General features: G+C 34.2%; 1 protein-coding gene across 1 annotated transcript; it reads right to left on the reverse strand.

Annotated features, from left to right (window-relative positions):
- Nucleotides 1-1,494: 1,494 nt before the first annotated feature.
- Nucleotides 1,495-3,228, reverse strand: LOC112098958. The gene is made up of 3 exons (XM_024185943.1): nt 2,584-3,228; nt 1,839-2,493; nt 1,495-1,652 (listed from the first exon to the last, which is right to left on the reverse strand). Exons 1-3 carry the CDS (start codon nt 3,226-3,228, stop codon nt 1,495-1,497), a joined length of 1,458 nt encoding a protein of 485 aa, XP_024041711.1.
- Between the last annotated feature and the right edge of the window lie 20,698 nt (nt 3,229-23,926).

Below are 23,926 nucleotides of genomic sequence, written 5' to 3' on the forward strand. Positions count from 1 at the left end.
ATTTCCTGGGGGATCTTGCCCGAATTAAAAATATCAGCCAAAAGCTTGCAGAATGAAGGCCCAACTACCGGCCATTGGGTTTGGTAAAAGATGGCGTGTAAACCATCAGTACCTGGAGCTTTGAGGGGTTTCATGCAAAAGACCACCCTTTTAATTTCGTCGTCTGAAACTGGATCAGCAGTATTTTCCAACTCAGAAGCATTCAAGACTGGGAATAAATTTTGAACCGGATACCGTTGGGGAGTTGCAGCTTCACTTTTGTATAAATCCAAAAAATACCCAATTGCATGGTTACGAATCTCTTCCTCACTATAAATCCAGTTTCCCGAATTGTCTTGGATGGCTTCAATTTTATTTCTTCGTCTTCTCACAATGGTTTTTTGATGAAAAAAATTTGTATTCCTGTCCCCGTATAGAAGCTCATCCTTCCGAGATTTTTGCCACCAAAGAATTTCCTCTTGACCCATCACCCTCTCCAACTCGTTCCGTAACCTAGCCTCCAACCGCATTAGCCCTCGGGAACTGTAATTCTCGAGGGCTGCTTGAATCCCATTTATACGAGCCATTAGTCTTCGTTTTCGCTGAAAAATATTTCCAAACACCTCCCTATTCCACTTTTGGACCTCCAGGACAAAATGGGAAGTCGCAACGCTATAGTGGGCTTGAGGATCCCACACTTTCTTAACAAAAGAATGAAAATGCTCATGAGTCAGCCAAGGAGCCAAAAAACGGAATGGCCTAGTCCCCTAATTCTTGGAGGCCACTTTCTCAAACCGAACCAGCACTGGCCTATGATCTGAAGCAACCTTCGGAAGGTGTAGAACAGAATTATCTGGAAATTTTGTTAACCAATCAGAATTACATAGAGCTCTGTCAAGTCATTTAAAAAGGAGTCCACGAGACCAGGTAAATCGGGGACCTTTAAATTTTAAATCAAAAATTCTATGGCCATCAAACCATTGCCGAAAATTTCCGCACACTCCGGAATTCCGAGTAACACCCTCTTGCTTTTCATAAGCATATAAAATCGAATTGAAATCCCCACCAATTATCTAAGGCCCCTGAATTGACGTAGCAATACTATCCATATGCTTCCACAGTTTTCTCCGCAACATCGGATTTGGGCTGGCATAAACCGTTGTTCCCCACGATACAACTGCCTTATTCATACATATTTTAAAATGAATAAACTGCCTGTGATTCAGCAGCACCTCCACCTCTATAGAACTCTGCCAGAGAAGCCAAATTCCACCAGAAAAACCCACTGCTTCCACACGATGAGATTGATCAAACCCGCTCTTCTTTATGAACTCATCTGCTTTGACCCCACTAATGCGAGGTTCCATCAAAACTACCATAGAAGGATTATAATTTTTGATAATTGTCCTGAAAGAGTGCTGAAAATTAGCCGAAGCTGCCCCTTGGACATTCCAATACATAATGCTAATCGTCATAAAATAAATAGAAGCAATAAAAGGGGAAGCAGACACCTTATTAGTGTTGTTCATTAACGTCTGTCATCAAAGCCAAGGGCGTTTCCTCGACCATAGAATCTTCCTCCTCGGACATCTCTTCCCCATCGTTCTCACCCATAAAAACAGCCTGATGTGCCTGACCATTCCCGTCATTCACCCTAGGAGTGTTATGCACGTCTGGAAGGTCGGACAAATGTTCAAATTCCAGCCCCAGCTAATCTCTATGTTCACTGGCAGCTTCCCCTACATTCCCAGAGGGAGGGTCTTGGGTAGCACAAAAAACCACCATATGCTTTTTTGGGTCCAAGGTTGTAGCATAAGGAGACATTTGTTGATGACTAGGGTTCGGCTAGGGGTTAAGACCGGCAGTGATCTGAGGGTTTGCATGAAGTGGATAGTTTGTGTTTTCCTCTCTTATAGTGAGAGCACTCTGCGGGAAAGGGTTTCGGGTTTGGTTTATAGGAGCAGTTGGCGTCTTCCTCTGGAGTTTTGTTGTAACAGCTGTGGTATGTTGCTTGCGTCGAGCCGGAGTTATTGTTCTATCTTCACGGTTGGCATTGAAAATCGGGTTGAGGTTAGCCATGATTGTTGGTTGATGAGAGGTAGAGGGATTATATTTCATAGCTGCATGGGTGGGATTTACACTGTCATCTATGACCTGATCTAATATTTGGAACCTGGAGAAACCAGCCCCTATATTCTCATAGTTCCTATTCACTCCATTGTTATTGTCCTTGTGATTATTGAATTTCTGGCCTCTTCTCGTGGCTATCATCCATGGGCCAAAAGGCTTGGCATTATTGGCATCGTTACAGTGATCATCACGTTGGCAAGGAGTCTCCTGCGGCTGCATGTTAGGGTTAGGTTGAGCATCCTCTCCAGGATTATTCACTGAACTCGAATCCTTGCAGCTGTTACTACTATGGCCATATCTTCCACATGTGAAGCAAATCACTGGCAGCCCCTCATACTCTACCTTTTGAATCTTCCCATCCAACACAAACTGAGAAACTAAAGGCTTCGCCAGGGAGAGGGTAACCACAATTCAGGCAAATCGTCCACACGCAGAAGATGCTGTGTTTGAATCAATTTTAATCACTGTACCCACCAACTGTCCAAGCTTCTGGAGAACTTTCTGGTCATAGAGGTGGACAACGAGTCCAGGAAGACGAATCCATACATTAACTCGATCTATATCCGTTGTATTGAAGTCAAAATAAGGCGTCCATGGCTGCACAGTGAGATAATGTCCCATGATAATCCACGGACCTTTCGTTAGGGCATCAACAGCATCACTAGCCGAACGAAAACGAACCAAAAAATAGTTGTTTTCTAAATCTATCACCGAGTAAGGCATTGTTGATTTCCACATGACGTTCAATCTCATACAGAGAGTTCTATATCCAATTGTGCGACCCAGCAACTTCACTATCACTGAATTCTTCCATGGTTCACATAACTTCTCATGAATCCTATCCGAGAAGGATATGGAAGGCATAGGTCCATCTTTATTTTCAGTCACGTCCCCTTCCTCAAACTCCCAGTCCACTGTGCCGCCTTCATAACCCGTCTCCGTTGCTCGCGATGAGTTCACGAGGGTTTCCTTATACGAGACCTGAACCGGGGTATCATCTGCAACCTCCTCATCCCGAAACCTTGCCTTCTTAGTTGTTCTAGTTTCCCTAAACGGCGGAGGGAATATTCCTCCAGCGTTAGGGTTTTTTCCACGTCCGGGTTTTTCGGAGCTTTCCATTAAGTTGAAACGCTTTTATATTTTTGAGAAATTTTAAAATACCTTTAATGTATTACAATCAATTGATCATGTATAACATATGTAATTGACTTTAATATAACCACCACTTGCATGATGGTTTTTCAAAATAAATACAAACTTGTTATAGTTTGTTTACTTGTTGTATGACTGACATGGTACCTTAATATATTCTAAAATTTCTCCTATCTTTTGTATCTAACTTAAGAACGTATTAATTATTTTATTTCATTATGAGTTGTATTTGTTGGTTGAAGTGAATGGAAATCAATAAAACTTTCATCTCTTCCATGTACTATACAGATCTTTAAATATAAATTGATCTTAATTTTTCAATTTTTTCTTGATTCCAATCTATTAATCATGTATGAAAGTATCGAATAATATTCAGTGCGTGACTTTATTTTTAAACTTCTGGTTTCAATTTTAAGCTACTCTCTCTCGCTAAATTGTGTATATCATTACCCTATACTTGTCATTTTATTAAAGAAGCATAGCTATAAACCTAACTGACACTCAAAATTTAACAAAGTAGAAGGTTATCTTTAATTCAAACTTAGATTATTAATTAATTCATTAATTACTCTAAAGGATTTACGATATTTAACTATCTTAAAGAAGCCTATCTATAAACATAACTGATATACAAAATTTAACTCAAGAATTGATGGTTATCTTTAATTCAAATTTATATCATTAATTATCTCATTATTTAACTATCTTGTGATTTATCAATAATCAAATCAAGATTTACCAGACGAGTTTGTACCTCATTATCCTTACAGAAGTTGGACAGATCAAGCATTTTAAATTTATTTGCTTAATATTCTTGGGGAATTTATTTCTTTCGTTAAATCAATTTTCAATTTATAGATAAAAACAAAAGGATAAGAATTTAATATTGGGTGAGATTGTGCTTAGTACTGAATCAATGATTTTTAGACAACATAAAAAAAATAAAAATTGAAATAAATTTTGATCATTTATTCAATTCTCAGCAAAAATTCCGCTTAGCACTAAATCATAATCCAAAAGACAACCATGGCCCATGAACCGGATCTAAATCATAGAGAATTTCTAAAGATCAAATATCAGAAACTTTTTTTACTAATTTAATGTGCTAATGGATGCATGCTTACATGTATCTAAACCCCCTTCATATATATGCATGCAAGCCTGCGTAACAAGCAAAATATATAGTTAATAAAATTCAGCAACTACCAAGCATATTCTTCTTCATAAGCAGAATGGTCAGCAATATAGAGATAAATGTCCAATCTTGACGCCGGAGAACATCCCTTAATTCATTATAAATCTCAAAATGACCCCCAGAGCTCATCTCACAAAACACTGATGGCTTCGGTGGACATTTCCCGATGCCATTTTCGAACACTTAAGCCTTTGTGGGAGCCACAGTATTTCTGCACAAAACTTTTCTGTCGATTTGCAATGAACATTTAGGTCCTGGATCACCATTTCATTGTCCAAGGACACGGTAGTACAAGTTACAAAAGGGTAGCTTGAAGTTGCTACAAGTGCTACAAACAAAATAATTAAGGCACAAGTGTTCTGATGATTCATGGTCTAATAATAATGATGTACTGATGGAATACATGATTAATAAAGGAGGCTTGGTACTGATCTTTTTACAGCTAGCTAGGTTGTGAATTGTGATATATAACTATAATTGAGTTGTTAGCGTCAACATAATATTGGGATGAGGAGCTTTTATGGAGAGCCTAGACAAAAATGAAATGGCAAAAAAAATTTAGAAATTAATGCCCAAATTACATGCCAACTTTGTAGACAACTAGGAATCCAATGTGTGCACATCAAGCATTGAGTAATATTCCTTACTAAGGTACCAATAATGAATATATACGTATGCACATCTTCCCATTTAAATTTTTTTTTAATTTAATTCAAATTTGTGATATTGATAATATGTGAAACAATAATAAGAGAAAATAAATCACTTTTACTCACAAATTATGACTACCTGTCTCTTCATAACCTCTAATAGTCTATGCTCAAACCTCCATATAACTGTTCCACATGTCGTCAACGTGATACATTTAAACAATATTTATTCCGGAGTGAAACATTTACAACATGTCATCTTTTTTTTTAAAACATACACGACATGTCATTCATGTAATCCTTCTAAATTGTATGACATGTCATCTATACAATTCATAAACGACAGACCAAACAATATGGACTCCGAAATAATTATTTTACATGTTGTATATGTTCCGTAAATATTTACAATATATCATCCATATAATTAGTTTACAAAGAACATGTCATTTATTAAATTTAAATAAAATTTTTATTTTTAAATTCTATTTTTTATAAAATTCAATAAAATAAAAAGAAAAATAATGTCAGTAAAAAAAAATCTTCTTGAATTTAAGGAGGCAAATCAAACTAGGAAATTCGAGGATAACTATTGGCTAACAAATCTGCGACTTCCTTACCTCCCGAAAAAAGTTAGTACTATAGAAGGACGTACGAAAAATCATTACATGAAAATTGAGCCAAAGCTAAAAAGACTGGTTGAGAAGGCAAGAGATAGCACCCATTGAGTCACTCTCCAACCAATAAACCTCCAACGGCAATCATAGGCTTGGGTGATTATTTTTTAACTTACTAAAATAAATAAATGATTTTAAATATCTAATAATTAATAAATTAATATTAGTATGTTTACTTTTCTTTTAAGTTAATTTAATTAGTCAATTCCAATCATAATACATAAAACACTAGACAATATTGATATAATCCAACCTAATCATAATTTATCTTTACCCAATTAAATCCAATTGTCAAATCTGATATACGGAATATGTTCTTGTATAGCTACAAAAATTATTAAAATTATCGAAACACTGCATCTTCTAGTAACATAATTTGACAAGTTTACAAAGTAGACATCTAAATTTAGTACAGTTGTATGCTTCTTGCTCTACCAAAAATAATACCAAGCACAATATTGTAACTCATCATTTTTCCTAAAACCCAGTGAAATAATAGAATAGGCGTGGAAGGAATATCATTTGAATATTAATGCCACTCACTCTACACATAGGCCAACATGCAATATATGATGAAACATTTGAACTACTAGATGGAGAAATTGCCTCTCATTGGTCTGAACGAGCTAGCTAGTCCAAGTGGATCCTTAAGCTAGCTGTTCACCTCGACAACATCCAATGAGAGGAAGGAACATGCGCACTCCAAGTGAAGTAAGTGCAGAGATCGATGTGACAAGTAATGATGGTCTCTTAAATAACGGCGGTCACAATATTCTCTAGACCAGTATAAAATGGAGGGTTCCAAGTAAGGGATTCTCAAGTTGAAACAAATACCTCTGTCTGTATCAAGCTTGTTAATTGTAAAGTTTCATATACATAAAATTTATTTTTTCAGGAGCCTAATGACCCAATAGCGAGTCTTCCATAAGCTTAAAATTTCAGTCATTAGTCCTATAGGAGACTCCAGTCTCTAGTACCCAGTTGTAAGTTATCCAAAGCATAAGAAACTTTGTTAAGAATTTTCAGAAACTTATTTTTTTAAAACTTATATATCTGACTTGAGTATAGAAGGATTCTCGCAAATAACACTACCAACACCCTTTACTCTTTGTTCTTTTTCACATAGACAGTGTGATCGATACAAACAATTTAATCCATTATTAAGCCAAAAACATTTTTCACATCCCGACCTACGTGGCCTCCACATCATCTTACAACCTAGCCATGTCGGATCAACCTGACATTTGACAGTTAACCTAAATTCTTGCGTCAACACTTTTGATCGAATCAAATCCAAACTTGCATGGGCCAATTTTCTTGCGAGCTTCTGGCTACATATCCATAATTTATCTTTGAACAAGGAAGTGGGTCTTTATTTGGGCAATTCGAATTATTGGAGAGTGTTATGCTAAATCATGATGGGCCTCAGATTAGATATTATTGAAGACTCAAAGCCCAAAATAAATTATACAACCTAAAAGCTTTTTCTAATTGGCTGTTCCCAAGTTGTAGACTTCTATAATATTTCACTCTAAGCTAATGTGGCAATTTATCTCAAAGCCGGTAAGAATAGAGATGGCCAGTGGGTCGAATGGCACGTGACACGGTACGGATATGGTACGTGTTCATACAATACGGCACGACAAGAGTACATTTCGGTGGAGCACGTGGCGCGGCACGGCACGCACGTGAGCCGGGCCGGGCTTAGAATTTTAGGTACGCATACCTTAAAAACATGATACGATTAGAGATTAACTAAGCACGACAGGATAAAAAAACCCGCAATAAATACGTTTTATTTTTTAATAAAAGTAAATTTAAAATTTTATGATTTTATAAATAATTTGAAATTGAATTTTTTAAATTCATTTAATTCTTAGTAAAAAAAATCTACAATTGATTTATATTTATAATTAAATAAATAATTGATATCATGATTTTAATGAATAAAATTATAAATATCATGATTTTATAAATATGCATTACTATTATTGTGAATTTTGATTTATGACTCTATGTAAGTCCAAGTTAACAATTAAGTTAACCCATAAGAAAATTTTTTTATTATTATTGTTGTTAAGTATTAAAAAAATTCTAATACTATAAGGTCAAACTTAGTTATTAATATTATATTTTCTTTCTATTATTAGTGTATTACTATTAAATATGGACTCGAGTTTTGAATTTTCAATTCTATTAAATTTCAATAAAGGCATAGATGTAAGAAAAGTATATAGACTTGAAAAAGTATGCTAACAACTTAACATGCGCTCTTAAAAAATTAAAAAAAAAAAGAAAAAAACTTATTGTGCTTTTTTTTCTTAGGCACGACACGGCACAGCACGTGTGGGTACAACACGAATGGGCACGGCACGGCACGGACACGAGTATGCATAGGCCTTACTTTGGTGCTGGCACGGCCCATTGGCCATCTCTATGTAAGAATCTGTAACGTAATTCGAGACCCTACCTCAGCTAGTAGTTATAACTCTATGGGTAAATTTCTTATCATCCCTTCTGAAATGGTAATCTTCAGAATACCTCTAATTTATTGTAAAATTTATCTTTTTTTTGTTTAAAAGAAAAGGAAAAATAGAAATGGATCGATACAATTTTTTTTTTTATCTTCTAAACAAAAATAAGGATAAATGAAGTTTATAATAGTTTGAGGAATATTTTCAAGATTATTATTTTGAATTAAACCCCTTGGGCTAGCATTATTGAAAACCTTTTAATCACAACAATTAACGATCAACTTAAATGATTATAACTTTGCAATTTATAATTTCTAAAACATGTTACTTTTGGATTCAATACGATTCTCTTCTTTATCAATGATAAGAAATTTAAAAGCTGGTCGTTAACTGACAATATTTATAAGAAATTAAATGGTTAGTCACACCATGTCATCAATTCATATGTAATTTAGTCTCAATTAAGTTTTCGGTCTAACCAGCAAGCAAAATAATGAGAGAACATAAAATCGAAAATTATCAGAAGAACCAACAGCAGCACATATACGCCTAGCTGAAGTTTACAAAGCCTTTATTTGATTTTCATGATGTTTTGGCTATTGAAACATATTAGTCCATTCACAACTACCAATGAAATTGCTTCTCATAATCATTATTTGCCTTGATATAGAGATATATCCCATCTGGTAACACCCTTCACATGCACCTTTGATCACCACACCTTACTGCATCTCTTCGTTCGTTAAACATGTTAAAGTGTCCTCCAATGCTGCCATAACTCAAATCACAATCATAAAGCTGTTGTGCCAATGTCATTATTGAATTCCCATTTGAAAAAACCTTGATATTCGATTACATGGCTGCCCAAATCATGGGTGCTGGATATGCAATGAGCCGTTAGATTTGTACCAACACTCAAGACGTTGGAAATATCAACTTCGAAACCATGCGATATCGAAATTGCCATTGCAAAAGCAAATAGGAATAAAAAAATTTTTGAAAGGACTCATTTTTTTCCCATTTTTTTCGTTTTTTTAACCTAGGGCTCTTTCAAAGTTGAAGATAGTTAGATACAATTGATATTGGCCTGTTTTTTGGCCTTTAAATAACAAAAATAATTATAAAATATGCACTACATGTATTATGGAGAATGCAATATATAAGGTAAGGATAGCCAGACACTTACCTATTGATGGTTGTCGAAGCCAACAAAAATAAATACCTACTTTAAATAAATTGTGTATAGTAATTGAGCAGGGTCGTATCCACATAGATCGATAATTATTTAAATCCTTGTAAAATGTAAAATGCAAAATGGGGGGATTGTTGACAATAATAAAAATCAAACTAAAATAACAAGAATGCAAATTCAAATTGGGAAAAACTCTGGTTGAAAGAATTAACTCAGCCTGATTCGACTACTGATCATTGATTCAAATATAAATTATTACTACTTATGAATAGACCGGTTATAGCTACTGAGACCCTCTAATAGCCAATCTCTCCTTAACCAGTCGATAACCAAGGTACGACCATTGATTATTTTCCTAATCAATAGACAACCCTAGATACGATCATAGGATTTAATCAATTGACAGCCTGAAAAACCAGAGAGACCCAAATACTAATCAACAAACGCATACGATGATTCATTTAAATTAGATTGTTTATTCTCATAACACAACGCACTGCTATACTATTTGTCACAAACATTAAAATCTTCATATGATGAATCTTTTAATTGACAATAGATTAAGTTGATAATTAAATAGTGGCCAATTATCTAATTAACTAACATAATCATGATAATAATTTAGAGAATAAACAAATACCCAAAAAGTAATAAAACGATTAAAGCATAAGAAAGATCTCACAGTAATGATGAATCAAAGCTTTATTAACCTTCAGCCAGAATAATAGGTTTAGTTATTCATAGAGAGAAGAGAAAAATTTAGATCTAGGATTTTCTTTTTCTTCAAAATCTCATCCCCTTTGTTTTTCATGTCTCCTCTCTCTTATAGAGTTTTTTCCAAAAATAAAATACTAATATCTAAATATTAAATTCAAAATTACAAAAATAATAAAAAAGACAAAACACGTTAAAATAAAAATTGCAGGCCCTTAGTTGAAAGCACGCACTCACGCCTTATCAACAAAGTTCTTCTGAAGCTCATAATTTCTCTAGGAAAACAATCATCCTCAAACATCATCTTGTAGCTCAATTTTAGCTCCAATCAATAGAATTGCGCCTACAAAAATAAAACACAAGTAAATCACTATTATTAAGTGCAAAACATCGATAGTAAGGGAAGTAAATAATGCAAAACTAGTGCATAAATTGCACTCTAACAAATTCCCCCACACCAAGATAATGCTTGTCCTCAAGCATATAACTTAAGACTAATCACAAATCTCCACTCAATTCTCATCTCAACTCATAGAAAAACAATCTTAAGCAAGCATACCTCAAGAATTTAAGTCGATCAACATTCAAGAGACAAGGATTTTAAAGCATAGGATCTCATAAGCTAATATAAAAGAAAAACATTCAACCACCAAGAAGATCCATTCAAAATTCAAGTGCAACAAGATTTAATAGCCCTCTCATTGACTTCACTCCATGCACTCAAATCAAATCAAAGAATGCTATTACCATAAGCTTGCTTATATATCACATCTCAATCCACAAAACATGAATTAAATGCAAAAATCTAAGGGTCTTAAAAAGGTTGTAACGGAGTTAAATGGGTTAAATGAAAAAGAAAGGTCTATGAAAGAAAAAGAGATCAAAATGAGAAGAATGAATTGTTAACATATATGTTTCCATAATGTTGATTTTGATGATAACAAACAAGATTAAGAATGATAAATCTTTTAAGCTCAAATTATTTTTGTGAATCATTCTTTAAATACATGAAATGTTTATCATCATCAAAAAGGGGGAGATTGTTAACATATATATTTTTATAATGTTGATTTTGATGATAACAAACAAGATTAAGAATGATAAATCTTTTAACCTCAAATTATTTTTTATACATTTTTAATAAATCATTATTTTTACATTATAAAGGTTTTATATTTAATGGAAAAATGATTTTATGAAATTGATTGTTTTTATTCTTTTTAAATAAATCATTATTTTCACATTATAAATGTTTCATATTTAATGGAAAAATGATTTTATGAAATTAGTTATTTTTCAAAGTTTATGGTTTAATTGAAATAATTTTAAAAACTTTGAAATAAACAAGTATTGCTTGAAATTTTGGTGAAGGACTTATTTGAAAAGTGTCATAGCATTTTGGGCTATATCATAGTTTCAGAAAGTTTTGGGATTAACAAAGCATTACTTAGAAATTCTAAAATTGGACCTATTTGCAAAGTTTCATAACGTTTTAGGCCATAATACGATTTTATAAAGTTTTGGGGTCAAATTATAAAATTAAAAAATATTTCACTGTAGCAGTTACTGTAGCAAGCGGCTAACCGGATCCTGACAAATGGAAATCCGGTTGTTAGGCAGTAAGCTTTTAAGCATAAGCGGCAATCCGGATTTGACAAAGTGGCATACCGGATGTTCAAAAATTTAAAATTGTGGCTGTAACGGTAACATTAAGCGGCTAACCGGATGTCCATAACCGGCAATCCGGTTACGACCAAAATGTGCATAACGGCTAGTTTTTGATCTCAAACTATAAAAACTCAAAACCAATTCATTTTTGGTAATCCAAGCAAGCATAAACAAGTGCACACAACATATATTGAGCTTCAATTTCGTAACTCATCATTTATTAAATCATCTTTGTTCTTCAATTTGTATATCCACTCTTAAAGAGAGTTTCATTGATGTATTTTTTATTTCTCATCAAATTGTGAGTGTACAAGTGTGAAAAACACTTGGGGTGAAGAGATTGGAGAGATAATCTCTTGTTGTAAAGGTTCATTGACACCTTGAAGTCAATTGTAAACATTTGAAGCCTTGGAAAGGCTCGGATAGTGAAATCCTCAAGCCCAGTGTGCTTGGAGGCGTGGACGTAGGCAGGGATTGCCGAACCACATAAAAATCCTTAAGTTTGCTTTCTCTTCCCTTGCTAATTTATTATTGTGCTTTCATTGAATTTATTATTTTCGAATTTATTAAGGCATTAGATTGGATTGCTCTGTGGTTTGCTTAGCTTAATTTTTAAAAACCCAATTCACCCTCTCTCTTGGGTTGCCTAGTTAGTATTTCATGAACTCATGGAATGAACCTTAGGATATCAAAACGCTTCTTTCTACTCAAGTCGCCAAGAATGTAAACATTTTTTCCTCTTTTCTTTTTTTCTTTTTTTTGTTTTTTATTTTTTTGTTTTTTTGAATCAAACAAAAGAAATGAACCTTGGACAATTTAATTCAAGCATAATGCTTGCTGATCTAATTGAGAAACTTTAATTCAAGGTAGCAAGAGCAACAAAATATATACAAAATATATCCAAACAATGAGTCCAAAAATCTCCTTAAATTGAGGCTCAAAAAGAAGGAAAATGGGTAAGTAGATGGAGAGAATTAGATGGGTAATGGTTAAGGCTCAAACAAAGATAACAAATAAAGGTCTTCGGGTGGAGAAAAAGAAGAAAAATGCGAAAAAAAAAATGGAAAGTGGTTTGTCCTTATCATTTTAATGCATAAAATCCCGTAATGCGGCTTCAACATGCATAACAAAGCAAGTTATAGAATAAACAAACTAAGATTGATATTCACATAACTAAAATAATTAGAGCAACGTGGTTGCTCATAGGCTCAAATCCTTACAAAGTTGATAATTTGCCATCAAATCATATACACTCTTCAAATGAATCAACCATCAATAGTGGTGTAGAATGAGAAGAAAGTATGAGTGATATATAAAAGGAAAGGTAAAAAGGATAAGAAGCGAGAAAGCTGTATGTAATAATATAAAAAGTGAAAGATAAAATGTGAGTGATGAAAGAGTATGATAAAATAAAAATAAACGTAAATAATTTGAGATAGATAGGAAAAGAGTAGTTAGAAAGAAAAGAAAAGAAAAAATAATAATATATGAAGCAAACTAATTCCAAAATCATTTAAGGATGAGTAGAGTGAAAATAATACTTCCAAACATCAATATTGCAAAAATCCCTCCCCCATACCAAGAACTTACATTATCCCCAATATAAGATAATCAAAGCTCACATAAAAAATAAATAAAGCATAAGGATAAAAGATTAAAGGAAAAACTTCCCTGAATTGTGAGCTTTGGGCTTGGCGAAAATGGTGGGATAAATCTCACACTCTGGAAGTATGCGGCCAAATTCTGCTCCATCTTGTTCAGCTTATGCTCCATTTTCTCTAACTGAATGCTCAAAGGTGGTGCAGATGTAGAACGAATAGTTGGTGGGGCAGCAGTTTCGTCGTCAAACTCGTCATCAGAGGTAGCATCACTCTTAGTATAAAGCTTCTTTGGAAGTTGAGTGGGTCCTGGTTCAGTAAACTGAAATCACCCCTCCTTGAATTCGACCACACCTGTTCTTTCGAACAAAGACATATCCAAAAATTCCTTTTTGTAAGCAGGGTGTAAATTATTATTGTCAGGATCAAGCACACATAAGTTTATAGCTAACAGAGTAATGTATGGACCAAGAAATAAAGTCCTATACCGTTTAAGCACACTCTGAAATTGATCTGCTAACCAAAAACCTAAATTAGGCCTCACATCATTTAACATGCACCAGAAAAAATAAAACTCAGTTTTAGAGAAAACTCCCGAGTGATCTTTCTTTTCTAAAAAATTATATGCTAAGAACCGATGAACACATTTCAAAACAGGATCACGTAAAAAATAGCTCTTTGATTTACTCGAGTCATATGCATTGTGATCAAAAGATAAATTACACCAAAGACCATAAGGCTCAAAATTTTTGCTAAAGTCAAAGGTTGTCCCTAAATACGCATCCCAAGAAGAATAATCATCATCAATGAATCCTAAAACTAGGTTAAAATCTGTGATAGATTGTGAAAAATTTTGTCCCATTAACCTAACTTTATAACATCTGGAGTATGCAAAGTAAAATCATTCGGTATATTAAATTGAAAAGTAGCATAGAACTCCCTAATCAACTTAACATAACCCAAACAATCAATATCAACAAACTTACGCAAACCAATCTTATCTATCAAAGAATTAAAATTATCCTTAACATTCAATTTTTCAAGAGTCGGGTAATGAATATACTTAGCTGGAAGTATTTTTCACTTGGAAATATCTTTGCACCTTTCTTTTTCTTGTTGAGTCGTGAATGTGAGGCAACCTCCGAGATTGGATTCAGCAAGTGGCAAAACACTCATGCCTTTTCCATGTTTCGATCTTTTTCTCACGGCTTGGCGTGAATATGAAATTGTGTTCCATGGGACCGTAGTGGGAGGGGCAATCTTGGATTTCTTTACGACATGTTTCTTTTTAGACGTTGATGACTTGGAAGTTGATGCTTTCCTCTTCAGCATTGTCACAATAATTTCACTCACGGGTTTTGTTTGAATGCGAAAAGCAGCAGCCCTTTGAACCGAGGAGAGTGAGGTTGTTTGCGCAACTGAAATGCTAGGTGTGGGCTGCTTGCAAGGCTGGTGCAGCTGCGAATGTGGGATGCTGCACGGCTGGTGTTGCGGGATGGAGCTGGGCGTGGCTAGTTGCACGCGGGATGCTGTGCGGCTGGTGTTGCGGGATGGAGCTGGGCGTGGCTAGTTGCACGCGGGATGCTGCGTGGCTGCTGGCACAGGATGCCGGACAGCTGGTGCTGACGCGTGGGATGCTGGATACGTGGGCTGTTTGCACGCGGGATGGAGATTCTGGATGCAGCGCGCGGTTGGGGACGCGGCTGCTGGTTGCGCTAGGGATTAAAACCCTAAAAAAATCCTTTTTTTAAATAAAATAAAAAATCCCTTTTTTTCAAATAAAATTAAAAAACCCCTTTTTATTTTTTTCAAATAAAAAAAAACCTTTTTATTTTTCGATTTTTTTTAATTGAAACTAAAAACTAAAAAAGACACTTGAGACACCAAAAAAATTACAGAAGTACTTTTTTAATAAGCATATGGGAAAGCCTTAAAACTATTTTACTTTAAAATCATAGAAGTACTTATTAGTTAAAACGTGGGCACGTCTAACCAAAAATTTTCTTCTGGCCAAAATAAGAAAAAACATTATTTAAACAATCTGAATCAAAATTAAAAACAAAAGATATAACAAAAACCAAAATAAATAAATCCTTTGGGTTGCCTCCCAAAAAACGCCTTTGTTTTATGTCTTTGGCTAGACACATTCATGCATCAATCTCCATAAATAGGACTCTCGAGACCCACTTTTTCCACAATATTCACCGAAAAACCTTCATAAAAAGGTTTTAAGCGATGAAAATTAACCTTAAAAACTTTGTCAGAGGTCGGACTCCGAATCTCAACTGCACCATGAGGAAAAACATTAGTAACAATAAAATGTCCTACCCAACGAGAACGTAATTTACCAGGAAAAAATTTAAGTTTAGAATGAAAAAGAACTTTTTGACCAACAGAGAACTCCTTTCTCAAAATCATTCTGTCATGAAATATCTTCGTATTTTCCTTGTAAAATCGCGAACTCTCATAGGATTCGTTTCCAATCTCCTATAGCAGTATTCTATGCATGCACGGGGATGGACTTATCCCTTTAATATCAGCAATTGTCCACCCAATAGCCTTTTTGTAATCATTCAGCACTCTAATAAGCTTTTCTTCCTCTAAAGTACTAAGTTTTGAAGAGATGATCACCGGAAGTGTCTCACCATCTCTTAGAAACATGTATTTTAGATGACTCGGCAACGGTTTAAGCTCTATTTTCAGTGCCTGCAAAATAGATGGAAGAAGTTTTGCATGAGATGAAGGTAATTCAATAGAAGACATATGATGAGTTAAAGTTCTCAAAGAATTTAATTCATAAATTGTCTCTTGCAATACAAAATTTAAAACAAACTCATTTTCATCTTTTTGCAATCATTTGAGGCCCAAACTTTTTTTTAAAGCAGCTACCAATGAATCTTCAACATCCAAATAAAAAACTTCCTGCACTATAAGGTTAATAACATCCACAAAAAATACCGAATGTTCCTTACTAGGATATTTCATGGCATCATTCATATTGAACTCTATAACCTCTCCATCAAACTCCATAGTGAGAGTCCCTTTATGTACATCCATTTTAGTTCTATCAGTTTTAAGAAAAGGTCTTCCTAGCAAAATTGGGACAGACTTAGAGGAGTTATCCTCTTCCATATCAAGTATATAAAAATCAGCAGGAAAAACCAACTCATTAACTTGTACTAAGACGTCTTCTAATACCCCATCAGGATATGCATTAGACCTATCAGCTAATTGAATTATCACGCCAGTTTCTTTTAATGCACCAACATTCAAAGACGAACAAATAGAACGAGGCATGACATTAATAGAAGCTCCTAGATCTAACATAGCCTTCTCAACTCTAACACTACCAATTTTGCTAGGGATAGTAAACATACCTAGATCCTTGCACTTAGGAGAACTGCTGAAACATTCTCCCCCATGTGAACTCTTTCATCTCCTCTTAATTTTCTCTTAGAGGTGCATAGTTCCTTAAGGAATTTAGCATATCGAGGTATTTGTTTTATAGCATCTAATAAGGGAATATTTACCTCAACCTTGCAAAATGTCTCAAGGATGTCTTTTTCTTGTTCCTCCTTCTTAGATTTTGTAAATCGGCTTGGAAAATGATGAGATATCACTACAGGTAGGCGTTTCGCTCTAGTGGGTTGTGCGTCTTGAGATTTAGGCATCAATTCATTCTTCTCAAGCTCATCTTCTACATGCTTTGTCACTTTCTTACTAGGCTCTTGCAATTCCTTCTCACTTTTAAGGATGACAGCACTAACATTTTGCTTTGGATTCACCTCAGATTGTGAAGGCAATTTCTCTGATACTTGAGACTCCAAGCGGCTCACTGTAGTCGCCAATTGACTCATTTGGTTCTCCAAATTATGAATGCTTGTCGTAGTTGCCTGCTGAAATTATTGAGTGTTAGTCGCAAGTGATTTAACAATTTCTTCGAGAGATATACCTGACTTAGAGTTTGACTGTGGAGGGGCTGATTGTCTTGGTGGGTATTATTGTGGGAATCCTGACGGCCTAACTCCATAGCTGAAGTTGGGATGATCCTTCCATCCCGGATTGTATGTTTGTGCATAAGGATCATACCTCCTCTGAGGCATGCTTGGAAATCCTCCAACTGCATTGGCTTGTTCAACGGGTTCTTCTTGAAGTGTCGGACATATATCAGTTGAATAACCCATATTGGAACAAATGCCATAAGTCTTCACCTGTTGCACATTACTTACAACAAACTTTTCCACAAGAGAAGTAAGTTTATCTAAATGTTGTTCAATAGAAGAAATATTTACCTTATTCACCTTCCTTAAAATGGAATCTTGCCTGCTGTAAATTATTGTGCATTAGCAGCCATATTTGAGATCAATTCCTTTGCTTCAGTAGGGGTCTTGTTCACCAACACACCTCCACTAACAGCATCTATCGTACTCCTATCCATCAATGACAGTCTTTCGTAAAAGTATTAAATAAGAAGTTGATCAGAAATCTGATGTTGAGGATAGCTGGCACACAATTATTTGAATCGCTCCCAATACTCATACAAAGTCTCCCCAAGAAGTTGTCTGATCCCACAAATGTCTTTTCTGATATTGGCAACTCTTAAAGCAGGAAAGTACTTCTTAAGGAACTGCTTCTTCAAACCATTCCACGTTGTAATCGATCCAGGAGGCAAGTAGTACAACCATATCTAAAGAGAAAGGAAAAGCATGCAGCTTAATCTGCTCTTCAGTCATGCCTTCTGGCCTCATACTTGAACACACAACATGAAACTCATTGAGATGTTCATGAGGATCTTCACCTGCAAAACCATGAAACTTGGGTAACAAATGAATAAGACCAGACTTTAATTCAAAATTTACCTCCAAGTCTACATATTGAATGCAGAGTGGTTGCTGATTCAAGTCTGGTTCAACTAACTCTCTAAGAGTTCTTTCTACAGGTACAGCTCTATCCATCACTTGTTTTTTTCTAAATCGCTAAATGATTCAACCAAATCAGGCACCGTATCTATTTCAGAAAGCAAAGGCAATGAGGATTGTTGCTTAGCTCGCTTCGTCTGCTGTCTCAGCTGGCGAGCTGTCTTCTCAATTTCAGGATCAAACAAAAGTGTACCTGCACGAGAAGAACGAACCATACACCAGGTAAAACGTAAAAATGATTAAATAAACGACACCAATCCACGGCAACGGCACCAAAATTTGATAGTTGTCGAAGCCAGCAAAAATAAACACCTACTCTAAATAAATTGTGTATAGTGATTAAGTAGGGTCATGTCCACAGAGATCGGTAATTATTTAAATCCTTTTAAAATGTAAGATGCAAAATAGGGGGATTGTTGACAATAATAAAAATCAAACTAAAATAACAAGAATGCAAATTCAAATTATAATTCAAATTGGGAAAAGCTCTGGTTGAAGGAATTAACTCAGCTTGATTTGACTACTGATCATTGATTCAAATATAAATCATTACTACTTATGAATAGACCGGTTATAGCTACTGAGACCCTCTAATAACTAATTTCTCCTTAACTAGTCGATAACCAAGGTACGACCATTGGTTATTTACCTAATCAATAGACAACCCTAGATACGATCATAGGATTTAATCAATTGATAGCCTGAAAAACCAGAGAGATCCAAATCCTAATAAACAAACGCATATGATGGTTCATTTAAATTAAATTGTTTATTCTCATAACACAACGCACTGCTATGCTATTTGTCACAAACATTAAAATCTTCATACAATGAATCTTTTAATTGACAATAGATTAAGTTGATAATTAAATAGTGGCCAAGTATCTAATTAACAAACATAATCATGACAATAATTTAGAGAATAAACAAATACCCAAAAAGCAATAAAACAATTAAAGCATAAGAAAGATCTCACAGTAATGATGAATAAAAACTTTATTAACCTTCAACCAAAATAATAGGTTTAGTTCTTCATAGAGAGAAGAGAAAAATTTAGATTTAGGATTTTTTTTTCTTCAAAAATCTCATCCCCTTTGTTTTTCACGTCTCCCCTCTCTTATAGAGTTTTTCAAAAAATAAAATACTAATATCTAAAATATTATCTAAATATTAAATTCAAAATTACAAAAATAATAAAAAAGACAAAACACGTTAAAATAAAAACTGTAGGCCCTTAGTTGACAGCACTCGCCCACGCCTTATCAACAAAGTTCTTCTAAAGCTCATAATTTCTCCAGGAAAACAATCATCCTCAAACATCATCTTGTAGCTCAATTTTAGCACCAATCAATAGAATTGCACCTACAAAAATAAAACACAAGTAAATCATTATTATTAAGTGCAAAACATCGATAGTAAGGGAAGTAAACAATGCAAAACTAGTGCATAAATTGCACTATAAGACCTATGTATAAGAGTGTACAACTTAGTATAAATTAATACGAAGAGTAGCTATAATGGAGAGCTTAAAAAAATGGAATATACCAATGTTTAAATATTGCATGCCAAATTAAACCCTAATTATTATATGTTCTAAATGTTATCTTTTAATTATCTAATTAGTATCACAATAGTTTTATTTTGTAGATGATAGGAATCATACGAAGATCCTTCATTCCTTCTCAGACAAGCCTATTATTGCATGCACTTATAACATAGATCAACTCACTATGTCATGCACATACGGTAAAGATTAACATCATTGTGTGATGTATAAATAGAAAGAATCAATACCATATGTCTTACACATATGGTGAGAATTATAAATACATGTAAATATGAAAAATAGATCCCAACAAATTATTGTGTTTGATTATTTTCCTTTATTGCAATGTGTTCTGTTGTCTAAATTAGGGCGAGTCACTTTTGACACATATATTGAGAAACTTAATATTAATTTTCCTAATCAAAAGTCTAATCTATCAAAAGTTTTTTCAAATCATATAAAATTACCTATTGATACAACAACAAGAGTTTCTACAGTCTAAACCTTTACTGATAATATTACCCTTTTTACATACAGGGACCTATGTAGCATGGTTTAAAATTATGGCTTTTTTAAAATATAAATTAAATCCTTAAAATATCACCATAGATAAGCAGCATATTTTTGTAGCTTGTTTGTACAACATATGAGGATGTCCTTAGTAGAAGCCTCTCTAGGCTTCAAGGTTTGCGTACTATCGCTGGAATTGGCGCTGCTAATGGGATGGACTGGCCCAACATCAATAACAATTTAGAAGCCATTTAAGTCTAATTGGATTTTAAGTGTTGTAAAGTCCTTTGATTGACTTCTATCACTCTCATGAGCTTTTATATAAATACAGTTGTTATATTTAAAAATTACAAAAGATACACATGACAAAAAAATCTAGCACGGGTTTGGATGCTTAAAATGAGAAATGAGGCAATGGACTCTTGCGAGATGATTTGAAGAGATTTTCTTTTTAGTGATTATCCTCTGACCATAAACAAATATTGGCATGAGGGTTTGAGGTGATTTCAGGAAATTTTCTTTTCATGATTATCCCGTTAATCATAAGCAAATAATGGCATTAGGATTATTATCCTCTGTCTTTAATTGAATAGACAATGATGTAACCACATTCTATGTTCGAGGACCAAACGATACCCTTTTACTTCTTTTTCTTATTGTTGTTGTATGCTGATATACACACGAAATTCAAGAACAATAAAGCCTATTTCTGTCCTATTAGAGAATTTTGAAAACTCAAGCAATTTATTTCATTAAAACTCAACACTAATATAACTCCCAAAGCTCAACATCACTTTTTATACAACTTAGGTTTTCTTCTTATTACAATCTTCTTCTTAGACTTGATCTCTTATTTTTGAGATGCTAATAATACAAGCAACAATGATGTCTATGGTACCAAGAATTAATACAAATACACACATAAACTGACAAATTTAATCGTAACCACTCCTTTATTCTTAGCCACCACACTAATCCTCAACCTAACTCATGCCACTTCACCTACAACATCTAACACATTCCACTAACAATTCACACACATAGTAAAACATGTTTACTTTCATAACATCCCTTTTTAAACTTGTCTTACAATGCCAAGTAAATTTCTCAATCTAAGAAAGTCTTTCTGTTTGAGGGATTTAGTAAAGATGTCGGCAACTTGATTTTGAGACTTGACATACTTTGCTTATACATCATTTCTCTTAATACATTCACGTTATGAAATGGTAGTGAGCGTCAATATGATTATTTCGATCATGGAAAACTTGATTCTAAGCAAAGGAAATTGTTGACTTGTTGTTGATAAAAATCTCCATAGGTTCTTCTTGTGATAAACCCAACTCCTTCAATAAATTCCTTTGATTATATGAAAAATACTTGATGTAGCAGCTAGGTAATCAGCTTCACAGGTAGAAAGTGTAACAATCAGTTGTTTCTTCAACATCCGTGTGAAAGCAGTATCTGCCATGAATAACATGAAACTAGTGGTACTCTTTCGACATCTATGTTTCCACTCCAGCCACTATGGGTATATCCAACAAGCTTATAGTCATAAAGAATGAGGAAAACAAGCCGAAATCAATTGTAACTTTGACGTAGTGAAAGATTCTTTTTGTAGCTTTAAAATGGGTGGTCTTTAGATTTTTCATATATCGACTCACAAGTCCAACAGCATAAAGGATGCATGGTCTCGTGCATGTCAAATAACGTAAACTTTTGACCAAACTCTTAAAGAATGTTGGATCTACACCTTTACCTTCATCATATTTAAATAACTTGACTCTGTCTTCCATTGACATGTGTATGTGCTTGTAATCATACATCTTGAACTTCTTGAGTATTTTCTTTGTATAGCTTTTGTAGGCTATCAATATGCCTTCCTCTTTTTGCTTAACTTTAACACCGAGATAACACGCCGCAAGTTTTATATTAGTCATCTCAAACTCTTTGGTCATCAAGCTCTTGAACTTTTTAAATAAGCTTGGATTACTTTCAATGAAGATGAGATCTTCCACATATAGGCAAATAATCAAAGTGTCTCCAACTTTGCTCTTGATGTAGATAGCAGCATGTTCATATGGGTATTTGGTGAAGTTCTTTTCTTGAAAATACTTGTCAATTTTGCTATTTCATATCGATTTTTCTATTTCATGCCATTTGGTATTTGTTTTAACCCATAAAGCGTTTTCTTTAATATTAGAACTTTGTCTTCATGTCCTTTTACTACATAGCTTAATGATTGTTCGATGTAGACTTCATCTTCAAGGAATCTATTCAGGAAATCAGACTTTACATCTATTTAAAAAATCTTCCACTTTCTTTAGGCTACTACTGAAATGATTAGTTTTATAATTTTTAGTATGGCAACAACAGCAAATACCTCATCATATTCAACCCCATATTTTTTACTATAGCATTTTGCAACTAACCTTGCATTGTGCTTTTCGTTCTCACCTTTGGCATTTTTCTTTATCTTGTACACCCACTTGACATTGATGGCTTTGTAACCTTTGGGAAAAGTGGCAAGTTCCCAAGTGTCACTCTTTATAGTGGCTTTGCTTTCTTCATCCATTTCTTTTCTTCACTTCTCGTCTTGTACAATTTCTTGGAAGTTCACTGGCTCACAATTATCAAAAAAGGAGAAGAGAGTGAAATTGTCAAGTCTCTCAATAATCTCATTAAAATCTTGTCAACTTCTCAAGCGTGCCACATCTCTCTCCTTCAAAAATGATGGTGGTGAATCTTCATGAGTGGTTAATGCTAGAAAGGTAGGGGGAATAACGGGCTCTTGCTATTCTTCTCCTACTTGCTACTTCATTAACTGCTCATTTTCTTCAAGAGGAAAGAAGTTAAAGTCATCCACAGGAGGGCCAAAATCTCATTCTTCTTCTTCATTAAAAATTACCTCTCAATTGATTACAATCTTTCTATTGTTTGGATAATACAGTTTGTATCTTTTGGAATTGTTGTTATAGCTGATGAAGATGAACTTCTAGCTTTTTTGTTTTCCAACTTAGTTTTTTGCTTCTTTGATACATGTACATTAGTTATGCTTCCAAAAACTCCTTGGAGATCTGTTGAATAGATAGACTGCACATGCAGCAACTTTAACCCAGAATTCTTTAGGTAATCTCTTGTTTTTTAGCATACTTCTTGCCATGTCAACAATAGCTCTATTCTTCCTTTTTGTTGTTAGGGGTGGGCATTGGTTCAGTTTGGTTCGATTCGGTTTCGAAATAACCTGAAATTTTCAGTACAATTCAAGTTGAGAATTAAAAAAAATTGTTAAACATTTAACGAAACAAAAACCAAACCGAAACTGATAAGTTGGTTTGGTTCGATTTCGGTTTAGTTTCAATTCTCAATTTCAGTTCTGTTTCAGTTCTATAAACGGTTCTATTTAAGTAATTGGTTTTTCAGTTCATCTTAACAATCTGATTTCGATTTTAATTCTGATTTGGTTTTTGGGATCATTTTCTATTTCAAACCCTGTACAATAATTTTCTCATTTTTAGTACCGTA

Source organism: Citrus clementina, unplaced genomic scaffold (assembly GCF_000493195.1).
Source record: "Citrus clementina cultivar Clemenules unplaced genomic scaffold, Citrus_clementina_v1.0 scaffold_9, whole genome shotgun sequence".
Classification (NCBI taxonomy): Eukaryota; Viridiplantae; Streptophyta; class Magnoliopsida; order Sapindales; family Rutaceae; genus Citrus; species Citrus x clementina.